Source organism: Ictidomys tridecemlineatus, chromosome 14, assembly GCF_052094955.1.
Source record: "Ictidomys tridecemlineatus isolate mIctTri1 chromosome 14, mIctTri1.hap1, whole genome shotgun sequence".
Lineage (NCBI taxonomy): Eukaryota > Metazoa > Chordata > Mammalia > Rodentia > Sciuridae > Ictidomys > Ictidomys tridecemlineatus.
The window spans coordinates 36,839,851-36,856,229 of NC_135490.1; the positions used below are offsets into that span (position 1 = coordinate 36,839,851).

The 16,379-nt window shown below is 37.6% G+C and overlaps 1 protein-coding gene across 1 annotated transcript; it reads right to left on the reverse strand.

Moving 5' to 3' along the window:
- Positions 1 to 3,702: 3,702 nt before the first annotated feature.
- On the reverse strand, positions 3,703 to 16,074 carry Triml2 (tripartite motif family like 2). The gene is made up of 7 exons (XM_005329251.4): positions 15,622 to 16,074; positions 14,908 to 15,003; positions 12,345 to 12,539; positions 10,953 to 11,093; positions 9,533 to 9,555; positions 9,263 to 9,363; positions 3,703 to 5,035 (listed from the first exon to the last, which is right to left on the reverse strand). Exons 1-7 carry the CDS (start codon positions 15,808 to 15,810, stop codon positions 4,491 to 4,493), a joined length of 1,290 nt encoding a protein of 429 aa, XP_005329308.3. The 5' UTR covers positions 15,811 to 16,074; the 3' UTR covers positions 3,703 to 4,490.
- Positions 16,075 to 16,379: the final 305 nt, after the last annotated feature.

The window sequence follows — 16,379 nt, forward strand, 5'->3', positions numbered from 1 at the left end:
GAGAAGCAGAGGTTTATATATATCATCAGGAATACAAAAGAAAGTTAAAAATCAGTCTGCTTAGGTTAGACAGAAAACTGGTTAATATTCCTTCCACAGGGCAATAAAACTAAAACCTTTGAGATTATCTTTCCCATCAAACAATTCTATAAGTTAACATGCAGCTTCACAGGGTCTGGGTTCTCATCAAATGACAAATGACAAAGTCAAACATAAGTACATGCTCCTTGAGAACTTAAATAATCCTTGTGCGTTTGTTAGACAATGCCCCAGTGTGAGACTGGAAGCATGTGCTGCATTCTCCTTTGATTCTTAAGGAATTCTAGTTTAAAAGTCAAGTTTCATATGTGGGAGAAATTCAGTGTCTGTCAGATAAGGCAAGGAACACAGGCAAGGGGTCAGATCATACAGGACCTGAGGACAGGTTTTGTTTTATCCCAGGACCACGGAGAAGCCACTGAGGGGATTTGTCAGTGTGATGACATTACCTGATTCATAATTCAAAAAGCTCACTCCAGTGACAGTGCAGAGACGTCCAAGTGTGAGCAGTGAAAAAATGGAGAAACCAGGCAAGTGGAAATGGAGATTTGTTCTAGACAGCAGTAATGACAGAGAAAAGGAGGCTACTTTGTGAGTATGTTGGAAAGTTACATTTCTAGAGAACACAGTTTGACAATCGGGCTTAGAGCACGTTTTTTAATTTGTGTCATTATTGCCACCCCATCCCCCCACCCCCCCACCCCCCGCCAGGGACTTTCTAGACCTTTCTTCCTAACCACCTCTCCCCTGTGAAATTCCACCATCACAGATGTAGTGAACATCTCTTTATGTACCAGACCCTTGTGGAGGACACAACCATTATTGCATGTAAGATCTTTCTCACCTCCCATGAACCAATTTCCCAACCCTGTTGGACATAAAGTATATGCATTAGAAGCACAGGTTTAAGAGCTAAAAACACATATTTAGGAGTCATTAGTGAGGACACAATAATTTAAGTTGTGGCATGAGCCTTAAGACAGTTGAGTGACAGGTGAGGTCCTGGGAAGGAACATCAAGCATTTATGGGCTATTCGTCTAAAAGGAAAGGCAGCAGCCACCACAATGGTGTAGGGGAAATGAGAACAGTGCTGTGACCTAGGGGTCCAGGTGAATTTCTTGAGGAGCAAGGGAATAATAGCACTGACTCCTGCTGAGAATTTGAGTAGTGTGAAAATGGAATATGGTCCATGGGACTTAGCTTTATGAAAGCCATTATTGAGATCTGTAGACAGAAAAACAGGGGCAGAAAGCAGATTGCAGGAGTTCAGGAGCAGATGGCATAAACCAACACATACTGGAGCATATTTTGGCCATTCTTTTTTTTTTGTTTTTTGTAAATAAGAAGTGTAAACGCTCTGCAGTCATTGGAGAAGATGCAGAGTTCAAAGTGGGTTTTTAATTAGAGATATATTTGTTTGTCTTTACAGTGCTGGGATTGAACCCAGGCTCTCATTTTTCCAAATGAGAAGGCTAAGCAAGCTCTCTGCCACTGAGCTATACCCCCAGACTACATTCTCTTTCCTGAAGTCAAATTTGGAGGATCCTAACTCAGAGATAGTTTGACTATTAGTGAGAATGGAGGAACAGTCTGCATCAGGGATCACCAACCATTTTTTTTTTTTTTGCCCATCTTTTTCAATAAAGTTTTACTGGAATGTGTCATGTTCACTGATTTAAGTATAGCTAAGGGCTGCCTTTGCTATACAGCAGTGACTAAATGTCAAGAAGGATAGAATGGACAGCAAAGCCTGAAATAAGAAAATTCCTGCCAACCCTTGATCTTTAGCTATTATTTCCTAAAAGCCTACAGAAATTTGGAGATGATACAAGGTAAAAAAAAATGGTTTATTGCAATAGGAAAAAATAAAAGGAGAAATAATCTGGAGAGGTGATGGAGATTTTGTGGTTTGTAGTTTAAAAAATGAAAAATGTTGACTGTTGGACTCTTCAGAACATCATCCCTAAACTCTGCTGATCAAACAAAGATTATAAATTAGATTTTTTGTAGTAAGAGAAAACACAGTCCTGACAGTTTTATGGTGTCTCAAAATGGAGAAATCTGGGAAAGATATTTATAGGGCTTAGAGCCTGGGCTGGGAGGACTTAAAGGGGGAGCCTGCAGGGTGTGGAACTAATGGGAACTGGGTAGTTTTTTGGATATTATGAAAGAATACCAAAAATGTGTAAAGTTATGACCAAGGTCAATTACTAATAGTCTATAAGTAGTTATTAATTGATATCTATATATTAAGATCAATGTGATCTTAATTTCCCATTAGTTTCAAATTCAATATTCTAAGACAATTGACTATTAACAAATAACTTGCAAAGCTGTCACTAGATGGGTAGGACAATTGGAATTTCCTGAACTTTTACAGATAATGGTGTAACAGTGTTCTTTCTAAGGACTGAGTTTTCAAAGTAGACTATGTTCAGTTTTTATATAATTGTCTTTTTTACTCGAGGTTTCTCAGCTTCAACAATACTTATTTTTTGATCCAGTTAATTCTTCATCTGTGAGGCTGCACAGTGCATTATAGAACATACAGCAACATCATTATCCTTCGCCCACTAGATTACAGTAGCATCCCCCACTTTCTTGAAGTTCCAACAACCCAAAAATGTCTCCAGACATTGGCAAATGCTCTGGTGGAAAGGGACACAAAATGCCCCCAATAAGATCCTCTGGTCTAGTTTACATTTAGTCTAGATTATTATAAACAAGTTTAAGAGTTGGGGGTTTTATGGCAATGGAAATGTTCAATTCGATTTATTTTTTTTTCAGCAGATAACTTTCAATAGACAGACATAGAGAAGTAAATACATGGAATTTTAAACATTCATCACCTGGATGCTTGTTACTAAATTCTCTCACATTTCTCTGTTCATTGAATCATCATTATCTTTTCCTCAGAATACTAGGAAGAAGTTGAGAACCAGTGCACTGAATTCTTCATGTTTCAAAGAGTCACCTCACTTCCAATTCATGTAATGTAGCTTCCTATTTTACAGCAGGGACACTTTCCCCAAGTTTTCTTATGATCTAGCGTGAAGATGCACAAGGACTTTTTCTAAGCTTACATATTTACCAAAGAAGAAAGAAAAATCCACATTTTAGAAGTTAATTTTGAAAATTCTAAGATGATAACTTAAAAAATTGTCTCTAAAAGATAGACAGAATAACTACCCAGACCTCCATCCCTCTGTAGAAGTAATTTCTATTTGATTTTGCCTCCCTCTTCTTCTACCCATCCCAAAGAGCTTAGCCTCCACAATGTACCTGAGTCTACCTACAGAGGGAAATACTAGAAGTAAATATTCTGCTTTTTTTACTTCCTGTTGAAATTGGCTTGCATTTTTTTTTTGAGGAAATTTGAGTAAAACTGTGTTAGCTAATTGTGCTTATCAGAATAAGGAATCAAATCCCTATCCAATAGAATTCAGGAACAAGCTTGCTTTTTGATATGAAGATCTGGATTTAATTCCTCATCCTCATTACTGACTAGGTTCTTAACAGTTGTATGACTTTAGACAAATTAAATCCTGTCTCAGTATCAGTTCTACACTTGAATAATAAGATTAGGATACACTTATGGGTTGTTAAAAATAATAAGGGAGATGAAATATGCTAAACCTTTCACATAAAAATCCTCTGTAAATATTTTTTTATTATTTTTTGCCATTACATAACCCCTCTGAGCAAGAATGAAGGTAGGATAAAGCATTTTTCAGTGAATCGCCAAATAAAGAAAGATGAGAATAAATACATCATTATTTTACTCATGAATTTCAAAGCACCATACTTTCAGAGTTCTTTTAAGAAATTTAATTCTCAGAGGTAGAAAAGAATAGTTGAAAAAATATTCACTTTTTTTTCTGAAACTTGCCACCCAGATAAAATATCCAAGCAAATTATTTTTCTCTATTTGGAATGACAGACATTAGGAAGTCTTGATACTTATTGTCAATAATAGATGTCTCAATGTTAGCAGGAATAAGTAAGAGGATGTCATTCTCAAATCTCCCAGTCTTCATATTCCAATACTAGACACCCTCAAATCTTGCAGTCTTCATTTCTGATCATACTGAATTTCATAAATATTTTCAGAATATGCTTAGAGTCCCAATCATATTACTAAAGACACAGACTATGTTTGTCCTATAATTTCTCAACTTTATGAGGCATATGCATTTTTTGTTCTAATTAGTTTTTTTAGTTAATATCTATTATTCATAATTCAGCTTAAATGCAATCTTTTCCACTTAACAGGTGTTTAAAGTCTCATTAATGAAAAGGCTCTGGGGCATTATATTGGATCCCAGCTCATCATAGTCTTCTATTGGATCGCTCTGTATAAGTTCTTTTCACACAGTCTTGCTCTTACATTGCTGGTCTCTTACGATCTTGGATTTCACACACGAGAGGATTAAGAGCAAACGGCAGCATTTCAGGAAGGAACATGAGGCAGTGAGATAGTGAGCGAATCGGAATCCATGTCTCCATTTGGAATACAAAGAGAAAATATGGGTCTGAGAACTCCTTGGAAGGTGAGAGAAGAGAAATTATAAACAAGGGATCGCTCTGTCACATTGTAGAATGATATCTGCCCATACTCATAATCTAGGAAGACTCCTACTTTAAGCATTTGCTTTCTCAAGCAGACCTTTTTTAAAGGGGGAAAGACCCAGAAGGTGTAACTGGTCCCCATCAAGGATCCTGTGAGCAAGACTTTGGAAGCTTCAGGCATGTTGCCCCTTCTGTCTGCAGAGTCCTCCGATATGCCCAACTGCCACTTTGTTGCCTTTTCCACATCGACCTCCCAGTAGTGCCTCCCTGAGGTGAAGCTTTCCAAACCCATCACTGTAGCACTGAAGTCCAATCTCCCTGGGTGGCACGGTTTACCCTGCTGGATATTTCTAATTCTCACTTTTCTCAGGTCCTCAGATAAGACTAGGCAGGGATGAGCTGTTTCAGGATCCAAAGTTATATGTCCTACAGGGAGAGAGAAATGAGTTACCTTAGGGGCTGAATCAAAGCCAATGGTGGAGACATGACTTCTGATGGCAGAACCTTCCTAACAAGCAGGCATGAGTCTCAGGCACAGACAAAGCAGAGGCAATTTAGGGGATCCCAGGGAAAGGGACCTCCAAACTATGCTTCAATAAATAGACAACACAGAAGAAAGTCAATGAAATGATAGACAGGTACATAGTCCACCTAGGCAGACACAATACCATAGAATAAGGAACAATATAAATAAGGAACCAAGGAGAGGTTCGGAAGTACCTTCAACCCTGAGGCTGTACAACTGTCCTGGTAATCAGTCCCACCCAGACTTCTCCTGGGATCCAACCCTAGCTTGATAAAGATCTTTCTATGTTTAGAACCTGGTGTACTGGGTTAGAAGCACCGGCGTCTATTAACAGAATAGTTCATTCATGGTTCTTTCCTCTATTCATCTTAAATATCCCGTGTTATGTAAATATCTAAAATTGCTGATATCAGGCACTCAACATTAAGTAAATCAAAAGAGAACATATTAGCAAAAAAACCTATGAAAATCCTCCAGAAAAATGAAGCTGATAATGAGGAAGCACAATGTAATTCCTTACACAAAGGGAAGTGATACCTGCCTTGTTCATATCTCGGACTGCCCTGTATCTCTTTCTGCTCAACTCCCAAATACTTTGATTTTTCAAGAGTTGGTCCTGAAATATCCTTCTTTTACAATTTGTTTAATGTATGTATTCTCTTCCCTAAACGACCTCAGCTAGCCTCAGTATTAAATGTGTTCTGTATGTGCATAACTCACTCTGTAAACAAACTGACTAGTTAGATATAACATGTGAATTTCAAACCTAATATACCCAAAATGGAACTCCAGCTCCATCCCTCTCTAGTCTCTACTTCTCAGTTAATAGAACCCTTGTTGCTTTAGTTGATGAAGCCATAAATCCGGAGAAGTCTTGTATTTCTTATTTCCTCTAACATCTAATGCAGCAGCAAGTTCTGTAAGTTCTATTACTTAACTTCAGTAAGTTAAATTAACTTAAGTCCCTGGTCTGGCAGCCTGATTCACATTATTAGAGTGGTCTCAAAAGCCACATGCCTTGAACTATAAATTGTAAGTTGTCCCAGACTCTTAGTATCTCCAGGAGACTGGCAGAAACAATGCAAATTCTCTCTGCAAACATACACACCTTTATTCCTGGCTTCAAAGAATTTCTAAAATAATGATGGAGGAACAAAGAGAAACTTACTATCAAAAATAATAAGCATACATCTGCAAAACAGAAAACTACAATTGAGTGAGACTAGCAGAAATAAATCTGTAAGGAATTTTAAATAGTGGAATTTATTAGGCAAAGACTCTAGAATAACTTTGTTTGCTATGTTGGAAGAAAAATAAAATCTTAAAAATATCTATAGATTGTAGGGGCAGGGGTGTAGCTCAGCGGTAGAGAGCATGCTTAGCATGAGTGAGGCTTGGGTTCAATCTGCAGCACCCTTTCCCCAAAGCAACCCATCATCACCAAAAAAAGGTCTACAGGATGTAGGGAACTAAGCCAGCCTAAATCTGACAGAGGATCAAATAGATTATCTAGAAATCAAAAGCAAAGTTAAAAGCTACAATGGATGATTACAAAGTAAGCAAGCTACAGACATGAATCTATATGTAAAATTCTTAACAAAATGTGATCACATTGAATATTACAATATATAAAATAGGTAAAACATCATCACCAAGGTTTACCCTGCAAATGCAAATAAGCATAAACTACATTAAAAAAATCAACTTCATAAAATACATATAATATTTATATCCTAAAAACTATAAAATATTAATGAGAAAAATCAAAGAACTAAACAGATGGAAACCACAAGTTGGTGCATGTCTATAATCCAGCTTCTCTCTTTCTCTCTCTCTCTCTCTCTCTGAGAGAGAGTGCTCCCTCAATCTCTCCCGCAGGTGAGAGAGAGAGAGAGAGAGAGAGAGAGAGAGAGAGAGAGAGAGAAGAAAGAGAGAGACAAAAAGACTCAATACTGTCAAGAAATCAATTCTCTCCAAACTGATCTACACAGGCAATGTAATATCAGTCAAAATTCCAGCAGTCTTACTTTGAAAAAGTCAACAATAAATCTGTAGGGCATGATGTAATGTGGGACATGTTGCATCAGAAAAGAGGAAACTTAACTTGCTGTCTGCTACCTGCTTCCCAGTCCTGGGGCCACATGTGGCTAAGACAGCACCTGGCGATTAGCCAGAAGGCACTGCCATGGGTTGTGATGAAGAATCGGACCACCTCTAGGATAGGCTCAGAACCCTTCTGCCCTCATGGACAGCTCCTGTCTCCCATTACTGCCTGTAGGATGGGTATAGATGTAAGTTCTCCCCACCCTGCTGACCTTTACCCTGATTGGCTCCTGTACATTATGTTAGCTGTGTGCGTTTTCTCAATAAACGAGATCCTGCTTTGACTGTTCTCCCTGGTGCGTCTGATTGTCCTCCGGGGAGGGAGGGAGTGCTCCCCCAATCTCTCCCGCAGGTCAGGAGGGACCTAAAAACCCTGACATAAATAAAAAACTTAGGATACACAAAATTATTTTGAAAAAAAAAATAAAAAAGAAGAAGATTTGGAGAACTCACAGTACCTGCATTCAAGACTCCCTATAGAGTTATCCATCAAGCCAAAGTGTTATTGGCAAAAAGACATAATGATCAATAAACCTATTAGAGTCCACAAATCGGCCTGGTCATATATGTCAATTGATTTTTAACAAACATGCCAAGTAAATTTAATAGAGAAAGCATAGTGTTTCCAGCAAATGGTACTGAACAGATTGGATGACCATGTACAAAATAATAATAATCAGAGGCTAGGATGTAGCTCAGTAATAGAGCAGATGCTTAGCATGCTTCAGCTCAATCTTCAGCACCACCAAAACAGAAGAAACAGAGGAAAGAGAAAGTTTGAACCGGGTTAAGTTTGAACCTTTTAAAGAGAAAGTTTGAACCATTTCTTAAGCCACATATAATTACTAACTCCACATATAATTATTAACTCCAATAGACCTAAGTGTAAAACCTAAAACTATTAAACTTCTAGAAGAAAATCTTCCTTGGTTAAGGCAAAAAACAACACAAAAAAGAAAATTCATAAAAAAAATTGAACTTTGTTAAAATTTAAAACTCCTATTGTTCAAAAGACATTTTGGGGAAAATTAAAAAGTGATTGACACCAGTCTACGAGAAAATATATGAGAAACATATCTGATAAGCAATAACTAAATAAATATATGAAGAAATTCTAAACTCAATAAAATATACAACCCAATTTTAAAAATAGGGTCAACCACAAGTTGGTGCATGCCTATAATCCAGCTACTCAGGTAGTTAAAGCAGGAGGGTCCCAAATTCAAGGCTAGTCTCAGCAACTTGGCGAGGCCCTGCACCAAGATAAAATAAAAAAAGACTAGAAATGTAGCACAGTGGTAAAGTTGCCCCAGGGTTAAATCTCTCAGTACAGGGGGTGGGGGAACTATAGCTCAGGATAAGAGTGCTTGCCTAGAATGCAAGAGGTCCTGAGTTCGCGCTCTTGTACTATAAAAAGAAAAAAAGGAAAAAAAAGGAACAGTTTGGAGATCTACTTCACAAAAGTAGAGATATAGAGGGTAAGAAAATATACCCAATTATAAGTTATCCCAGATATGCGAATTAAAATACCCGTCTATTAGGGCAGATGTAATAAAAGAAATTGATGTTACCAAATGCTGGTGAGGATGAAGGGTGGCTGACTCTTTCATAAAATATAAGTGAAAAATTGGAATGAAAAATCATACAGGCAACTTAGAAAACAAGCTTGGAAATCTCAATCTACTGCACTGTGCTAAGAGAAAGAAGGCTGACTCCATTGATGAGACAAGTGGGAAACACGGAACTAAAGGAGCGAGCTGTATCATTTTGTTCCATGTTGAAATTTCTCCCCCAAACTTTCAAGTAGCAGAATCTGCCTGTGATGATGTTTCAGAGTTGGGAAAATGATAAAGAAACGGCAGAGGAAATTTGCATATTTTCCCTGGTAGTTATCTAACAAGTACAGCTTATTAAGCTCTTTAATTCTTAAACTTCTAGAATTTACTTTTATTGATGGTAGGATACTAACTTGATTCTCACTATAAAAATACAGTATCCTCTACTCACGGATCCTGTCAACTTACTTTGGAGCACTGGTAGCATGGGGTTCATTCCTCTTACTTGGCATGAACTCAGGTCTGTGATGTGAGCAGGCTCAAGGCACTGGAGCAGTAGTGACTCACTCCTGTTTAAAAAAGTGGCAATCTCAGTTATCTGCACAGGCCCCAGGTCCCTCCATCTAGAAGATGACTACCTCATCTCTACCCAATGTTCTTGACCCCTGTGTGAGCTCAACACATAAGACTCCTGATTCTGACTCAAAATTTTATATTGTTTTCAAAATGAAAACTTACCTTTCCAAATAATACCTTGCATTCTAGGAGGAAAAAAAAGAGATAAGGTTACTACTGGGTACTAGAGCCATGTACTTTGTGATATGTGCCCATGAAAATATCCTTTCTTGCAATATGAACTTGCCCCATAATGCTTTTTTAATTTTTTAAAAATTTTTAGTTGTAGATGGGACACAATATCTTTATTTATTTTTATGTGGTGCTGAGGATCGAACCCAGGGCCTCACACATGCAAGACAGGTGCTCTACCACTGAGCTATGGCCCCAGCCCCAATTATGCTTTTTTAAACTAAGTTTATTTTTAAATAGACATATAAAACCATAAAAATACGTATTTGAGGGGTATCAAGAATGTTTGACACATGTATACTTTTTTTTTTTTTTTTAAATGGTACTTGGGATGAAACTCAGGGGCACTCAACCACTGAGCCAAATCTCCAGCCCTTTTTTGGTATTTTTTTCAGAGACAGGGTCTTGCTGAGTTACTTAGTGCCTTGCTGTTGCTGAGCCTGGCTTTGAACTCAAGATCCTCCTGCCTCAGTCTCCTGAGCCCCTGAGAATATAGGTATGCACCACCTTGCCCAGCATCATATATACATTGTATGTTTAAATGAGGGTAAACATAACTGCCTCTTCAGAAACGCATCATTCCTTTATGGCAAAGACATTCAAAATCATTTCTTCTAGTGTTTTGAAACATGCAATCTATTATGGTTTTCTGTAATCACCATACTATGCAATAGCATGCAAGAACTTATTACTCCTACCTAACTATAACTTACTGCCCACTGGTTAAGCTCTTCTTGACCGTCCCTCCCACCATCCTTTACAGCCTTTGGTAATCACCACTCTACTCTTGACTTTAAGGAAACCAACATTTTCAGATTCCACATATGAGTATGTGGTACTAGTCTTTCTGTGCCTGTTTTATTTCATTTAACATCATATGATCTCTAGTTCCATCCAAGTTGTCCCAAAATACAGAATCTCTCCCTTTTTTCATGCCTGAATGGTATCCCATCTAGTATATGCAACCCATTTTCTTATCTACTCATCAATCAATGGAACGACACTTAGATTTCTCTTTCTTGGCTACCGGTGCAATAAACATGGGAAGGCAGATGATACTTTGACATACTGATTTTATTTCCTGTGGATATACACTCAATTGTGAGATTGCTGGATCATACGACAGTTCTGTTCTTAACTTCTGAGGAACCTCCACACTGTTTCCCATAATGGCCACACTAACTTACATTCCCAACAAAAGTGTACATAATGCTTTTGGCAGCTGGAAAATTCGCCTCCATGCATCGCTGAAGATCATTGAATGCTGTGTTCTGGAAGTGACCCCTATTAAATACTGTCTACTTCTCACTTCTCAAATACTGTAAATGAAGGGTGTTTTCCAGAGTCTTACCCGGAGCAATGTTAAGGCAGACTCCGCACACTTGTTCTTCAGCTCTGAGATGATCCTTTGGAGGCTGCAGAGCTGTTCAGAAATCTTGACTTCACTCTCCTTCAGTTTATTCATGTTCTCTCTTCCCAAAAAGTGCAGTCTCTGCAGAAACATTCCTTTATTATTATTCAAAAACTGGAATCTTTTCTTATTTACTAATTTGGCCATTTTTTTTTTAAACTGTTATTCTGCCTGCCAGCTCACACACACACTAAAGTAAACAAGACCATGATATCCTTCTGTGTCAAGAAGGGCAGCTGTCAATAGAAACTGAGCTATGATACCTAATATGCTTAAGTTGAGGCATGTGTGTGCACACAGTGTATTTACTCAGATTAATAATATGTGTATTTGGGGCTGGAGATATAGCTTAGTTGGCAAAGTGCTTGCCTCACATGCACAAGGCCCTAGGTTCAATCCCCAGCACCACACACATAGAAAAAAAGTATTTTCTTTTATTATGGCATTTTTTCAAAAAAATTAACTATTTCCTTCATTAAATTAAAATTACTATACTTTTTTACAGATTAAATTACTTCAATTTATAAGATTAGATAATTAGCCAATAATATCAGTTTTCCTTTTATTCTTCTAAATGTATTCCACCTAGTCACATATGTACATTATTAAAACAAATGATGGTATATCATATTCTGTTGCTAATCTGACACTTTCTTTTTTCTTGAAGAGTAATCCTCATTTGTACACACAGAGCCATGGTATCCCTTCTACAGGGTATTGATTGATATAGGTTTTATTTAATCTCTTAGTATCAATATATGCCATCACTAATATTAATGCCTACTATTTATCAATTGCTTAAAATATGCAAAACACCAGTTAATGAGCTTTCTGTAGAATAACTCACTCAAAAAGCAACAATGCTAAAATTTAGAGGCCACTGTTATCTCCATTTTGTAGTTAAAGAAACTGAGTCAGAGGTTAAGCAACATGTCCAAGGCCACCTAGGAGCAAGTAGATGGCAGAGGACAAAAAGGAACCTAATTGAACTAGCTTCAAAAGTTAATTCTGAACTATGACTTTGTACTCAAACTCACTTTACAGTGTTGCTTGATTCACTTGTCTTTTCATATGGATGTAAATTTACTTGCAGTATAATATAGTAAAATTTATATACAACTTATAGGCATATTTTATCTTATCCATGTGCCTTTCTTATATACATGTGAGGATAAATTCACAGAAACAGAATCGCTATACACACACACAGAGAAGACATCTGTAGTTGTCACTAGGTATTTTACTCTAGTAAATTGACATAGAATTGACATAATGTTCAGGTCTTTTTCTCTTTTCCAAAATACTATGAGGATGTTATTTTCAATATCTCACTTGTAGCATCTCCTGGGACTTCTCCTCCAGCTCTGTGGCAAATCTGTTCAGATGATTCAGACTGAGTCCTCTCATGTTTGAGTCACATTGGCATCTGTGCAGTCTCAGGAAGTTCAGCTCATTCTCTTCACTCAACAACCGGAACTGCATGCTATATTCAGACTCAATCATCGTTTTAAAATTCTGCTCCTCTTCCTGCATCAGATATTGATAGGACAGATTTCAGGTTAAACATGACAGATTGACCACAAATAGAGATCCTATTTCCATCTCTAACCACAATATAAAGGCAATGAAATACAAAGGAGAAGGGAAGAATTAAAAGGCATAAATCCAAAGAACAAAATAAAATTGAGATTACTCAAGAAATCGACATGATCTTAAGACACGAAATGCAGATGAAGGAAGGTTACCTGGTTTCAAAAGCTACAGCAAATGCAAAGAGGAAGAGACTGGGAAATTGGAAAGTGGTGCCGATGGGTTACCTGATGCTGGGGAGTGTGAGAAAAATGGAATCAAGGGTGGGAGACACCAATGTTTTTTAGACTGGAAGAATAGTTATGAAAATATAAAAATATAGATAAAATTATGGAAAGGTTAAATCCCAAGGTGTGGATATACAAGTAACTCAGTTTGGGATACAATAAATTTGGTTTTGATTTGTCCATTAGACATGATACGTAGGAAACTGAACATGAATGTCTCCCATTTGGAAGTCTGGGAGTAGTCATCTTAGAAGATACTCAATCCAGGAGACTCAAAGGAGTAAAGATTCATCAAGAACCTGACTATTTCTTCACCTCTTCTATCACCAGTTTACCATTGCCCTGTTCTGGCTTCTTTACAGCGCTCCTCCCCTTTGCTTTTACCCTCCTGTGATCTATTCTTACTCAGGCAAAAAGAGTGTTTCTGTGAAAATGGAAGCTAAATCAGGCCACTCTTCTGTTCAAAACTTTCCAGCAATTTCCTTATTTTACCCAAAGTGGACTCTCTGATATGACTGGCTCCTCTATCTTCTGACCTCATCATCTACAGTCTCTACTTTGTTCTTACAGCCCCAGGCAAGTCCATGCCAGTCTCCAGGACTTCCTACTTGCCATTTCCTGTGCCTAGAATGTTCTTCTCCTAGAGGATTACAAGTCTCAAGGCCTTACCTCCTGTTATCGTTCACCACGTAACACACTATATATCTAACTGGTTTTGTTTATGTTCTCTAGAATGTAATTTCTACGAGGTCAACACTGTTTTGAAAAATTGCTATATGGCTTGGCAATTCTTCTCTTCCATCATCTCCAACTGGACATTTATATTCTCTAAGAACTGTGTGTGAGAGAGAAGACTTGCAATCTGAAAGTCTGGAACAAAATAGGGTTATGTATGAAGACACGGTTGGACATCAGTAATGGAATGTTCATATAATGTGGTGATTTGGATAGCGGTTCTCAAACTGCCATTCAAAAAACTTCACAGTTTATATGGTCACCAAAAATACACAGGGTGGTCATCCTCCTATGTCACTGTTATAAACCTTATTATTAATCTATTTGATCTTTGCCAATGAGGGCTGGAAACGCCATCTCACTAACATTTTAATAAAGTTAATTTGTATTTCCTCTTACCATGAAAAAAGTTCAGAATCTTTTTGTGTGTTCAAAATATATTTGCAAAAATTAAGACACACAAAACACATACACACACACACACACACACACACAAGGCTGGGCACAGTAGCACAATGTCCATAATCCCAGAGATTTGAGAGCCTAACGCAGGATTTAAAGTTCAAGGTTAGCCTCAGAAATTTAGCAAGCTCATCTAAAAAAAAAAAAAAACAAAAACAAGAACAAAACAACAACAAAAAAGGGCTGGGGATATATTTCAGTATTAGAGCACCCCTGGGTTCAATCCCCCTACTATGGGGAGTGGGAGCAGATGCACACACTAAACAAAGAAACAAAGCCAATAACAAAAAAGGAAAAAAAACATCAAAAAGAAAAAAAATTTGTAATTTCTTTTCTACAAACTCTCATTTTTCTTTCTTTTTAAATTATATATGACAGTGGAATGCATTACAATTCTTATTACACATATAGAGCACAATTTTTCATATCTCTGGTTGTATACACAGTGTATCCACACCAATTTGTGTCTTTATATCTGTACTTTGGATAATAATGATCATCACATTCCACCATCATTAATAACTCCATGCCCTCTCCCTTCCCCAAACTCTCAATTTTCTACATTTTTTTCTATTGTCATATATTCTTTTTGAGTTTATTTTGTGGCACTGAGGATTGAACCCATGACCAGATGCATGCCAGGCAAATGCTCCACCTCTGAGCTATATTCCAGCCCCTTTATTTTTATCTTGACAGAGTTTCACTAGGTTGACCAAGTCTTATTGACTTTTAAGAGCTCTTTATACATTAAAATATTGGCATTTCCCAACCCCCATGTACTTCAAATACCTTTTCCTGCTTTTGACATTCAACTTCATTTATATTATTTGCTATCCAATATTATTAGTAATTTTCCCCCAAGATTGAAAATAAGCACTAACCTGAATCACCCGCATTCTTTCTTGCTCATCAGTCAATATGCTTTTAGCTACGTCAAGTTTCATTCTCAATGTGTTCAATATTTCCTGGAATAATTTCTATAGAGAAATAGATAGCAGAATTCCAAGTAAGCTAATTAATTGCTCTAGAATGAGACTCTATCCTTAGACAACTAAAAGGGTAAGCCATCTATTTGTTAGCTTTAAAGCTGAAGTTTCAATAAATATGACATTTCTTTTTGTCTTTTTTTTTTTTTTGGCACTGGACTTTGAACCCAGAGGCACTCTACCACTGACCTACATCTCTAGCTCTATTTATTTATTTTTTTCTTTTTCTTTTTTTCTTTTTTTTTTTTTAGTTGTAGATGGACACAATACCTTTATTTTATTTGTTTATTTCTATGTGGTGCCAGGGATCAAACCCAGTGCCTCATGCCTGCTAAGCAAGCGATCTACCATTGAGCTACAACCTTGTCCCCTTTATTTTGTATTTTGACATATTGTCTCAATTAGTTGCCCAGACTGGCCTCTAATGTATGAACCTCCTGTTTCAACCTCTAGAGTTGCCAGTATTATAGGTGTGTACCACTATACCTGGCTTGGTATTTCTTAATAGATATTAACTAAGGGAAAGGTTTTAAAGGATCAGAATATCTGTCCAATCAATCAAAAGGAGGAGTTGACCAGGTATTGTTTTGGAATTTGCACAAAACTTACCCTGTAATTCTCAGCAGCTTCTTGTATCCCATATACCATGTGATTCTTGTGCTCCTGGGACTGCAAACACTTGCCGCAAAGTGTGACTTGGTCATTGTCACAGAACAGCTGTGCTGGTTCCAGGTGTGTCTCACAACAGGCATCTTCTCTGATATTGTGTTGTAGCTGGGGGTTGAGCTTTTTAGACATCCTGCTTTGCTGTTCCTAGTTGAAGATAAGGCTGCTTATTTCTGATGTCAAATAATTCCCTACCTCCTGAGTAGAAAATGATGGACAGGTTTCCTGTTTCTCGAGCAGTCACACTTGGGAACATCGAGGTCTACAGTGAAACAAGCATCAATGATCCACGAAGGTAGTCCAGGCACACAGAGCAGGTTGGCATACCCAGTCCTCCTCAAATCCAGCAAACCTTTGCCAGCCACATGCTCGGGGAAGGAGATTTATTATGTTGGGATTTACTGCATAGAAAGGCTGTCCCAAGTTTTCTGACAATCTTAAGGAAAAGACTGAAAATTAATTACAAGCAACAGCATAAGAGTCATTTACTGGGGGTAGGGTGTCTCAGTAAAAAGCACAATACAAATATGCAGTACATAACTAGGGTGAGGCAAAAACAAAGCACCTGTTCAAGCAGTGCATGCTGGCCCTGTGCTCAGCAGGAGCCAGGAATTGAGGGTCTTCTTTGAGTAACTCTTAAAGGAGAGGAGCCTAGGAACCCAATTGAAGGAAGCACTAAATATCAGACTTGCAGAGGTGCA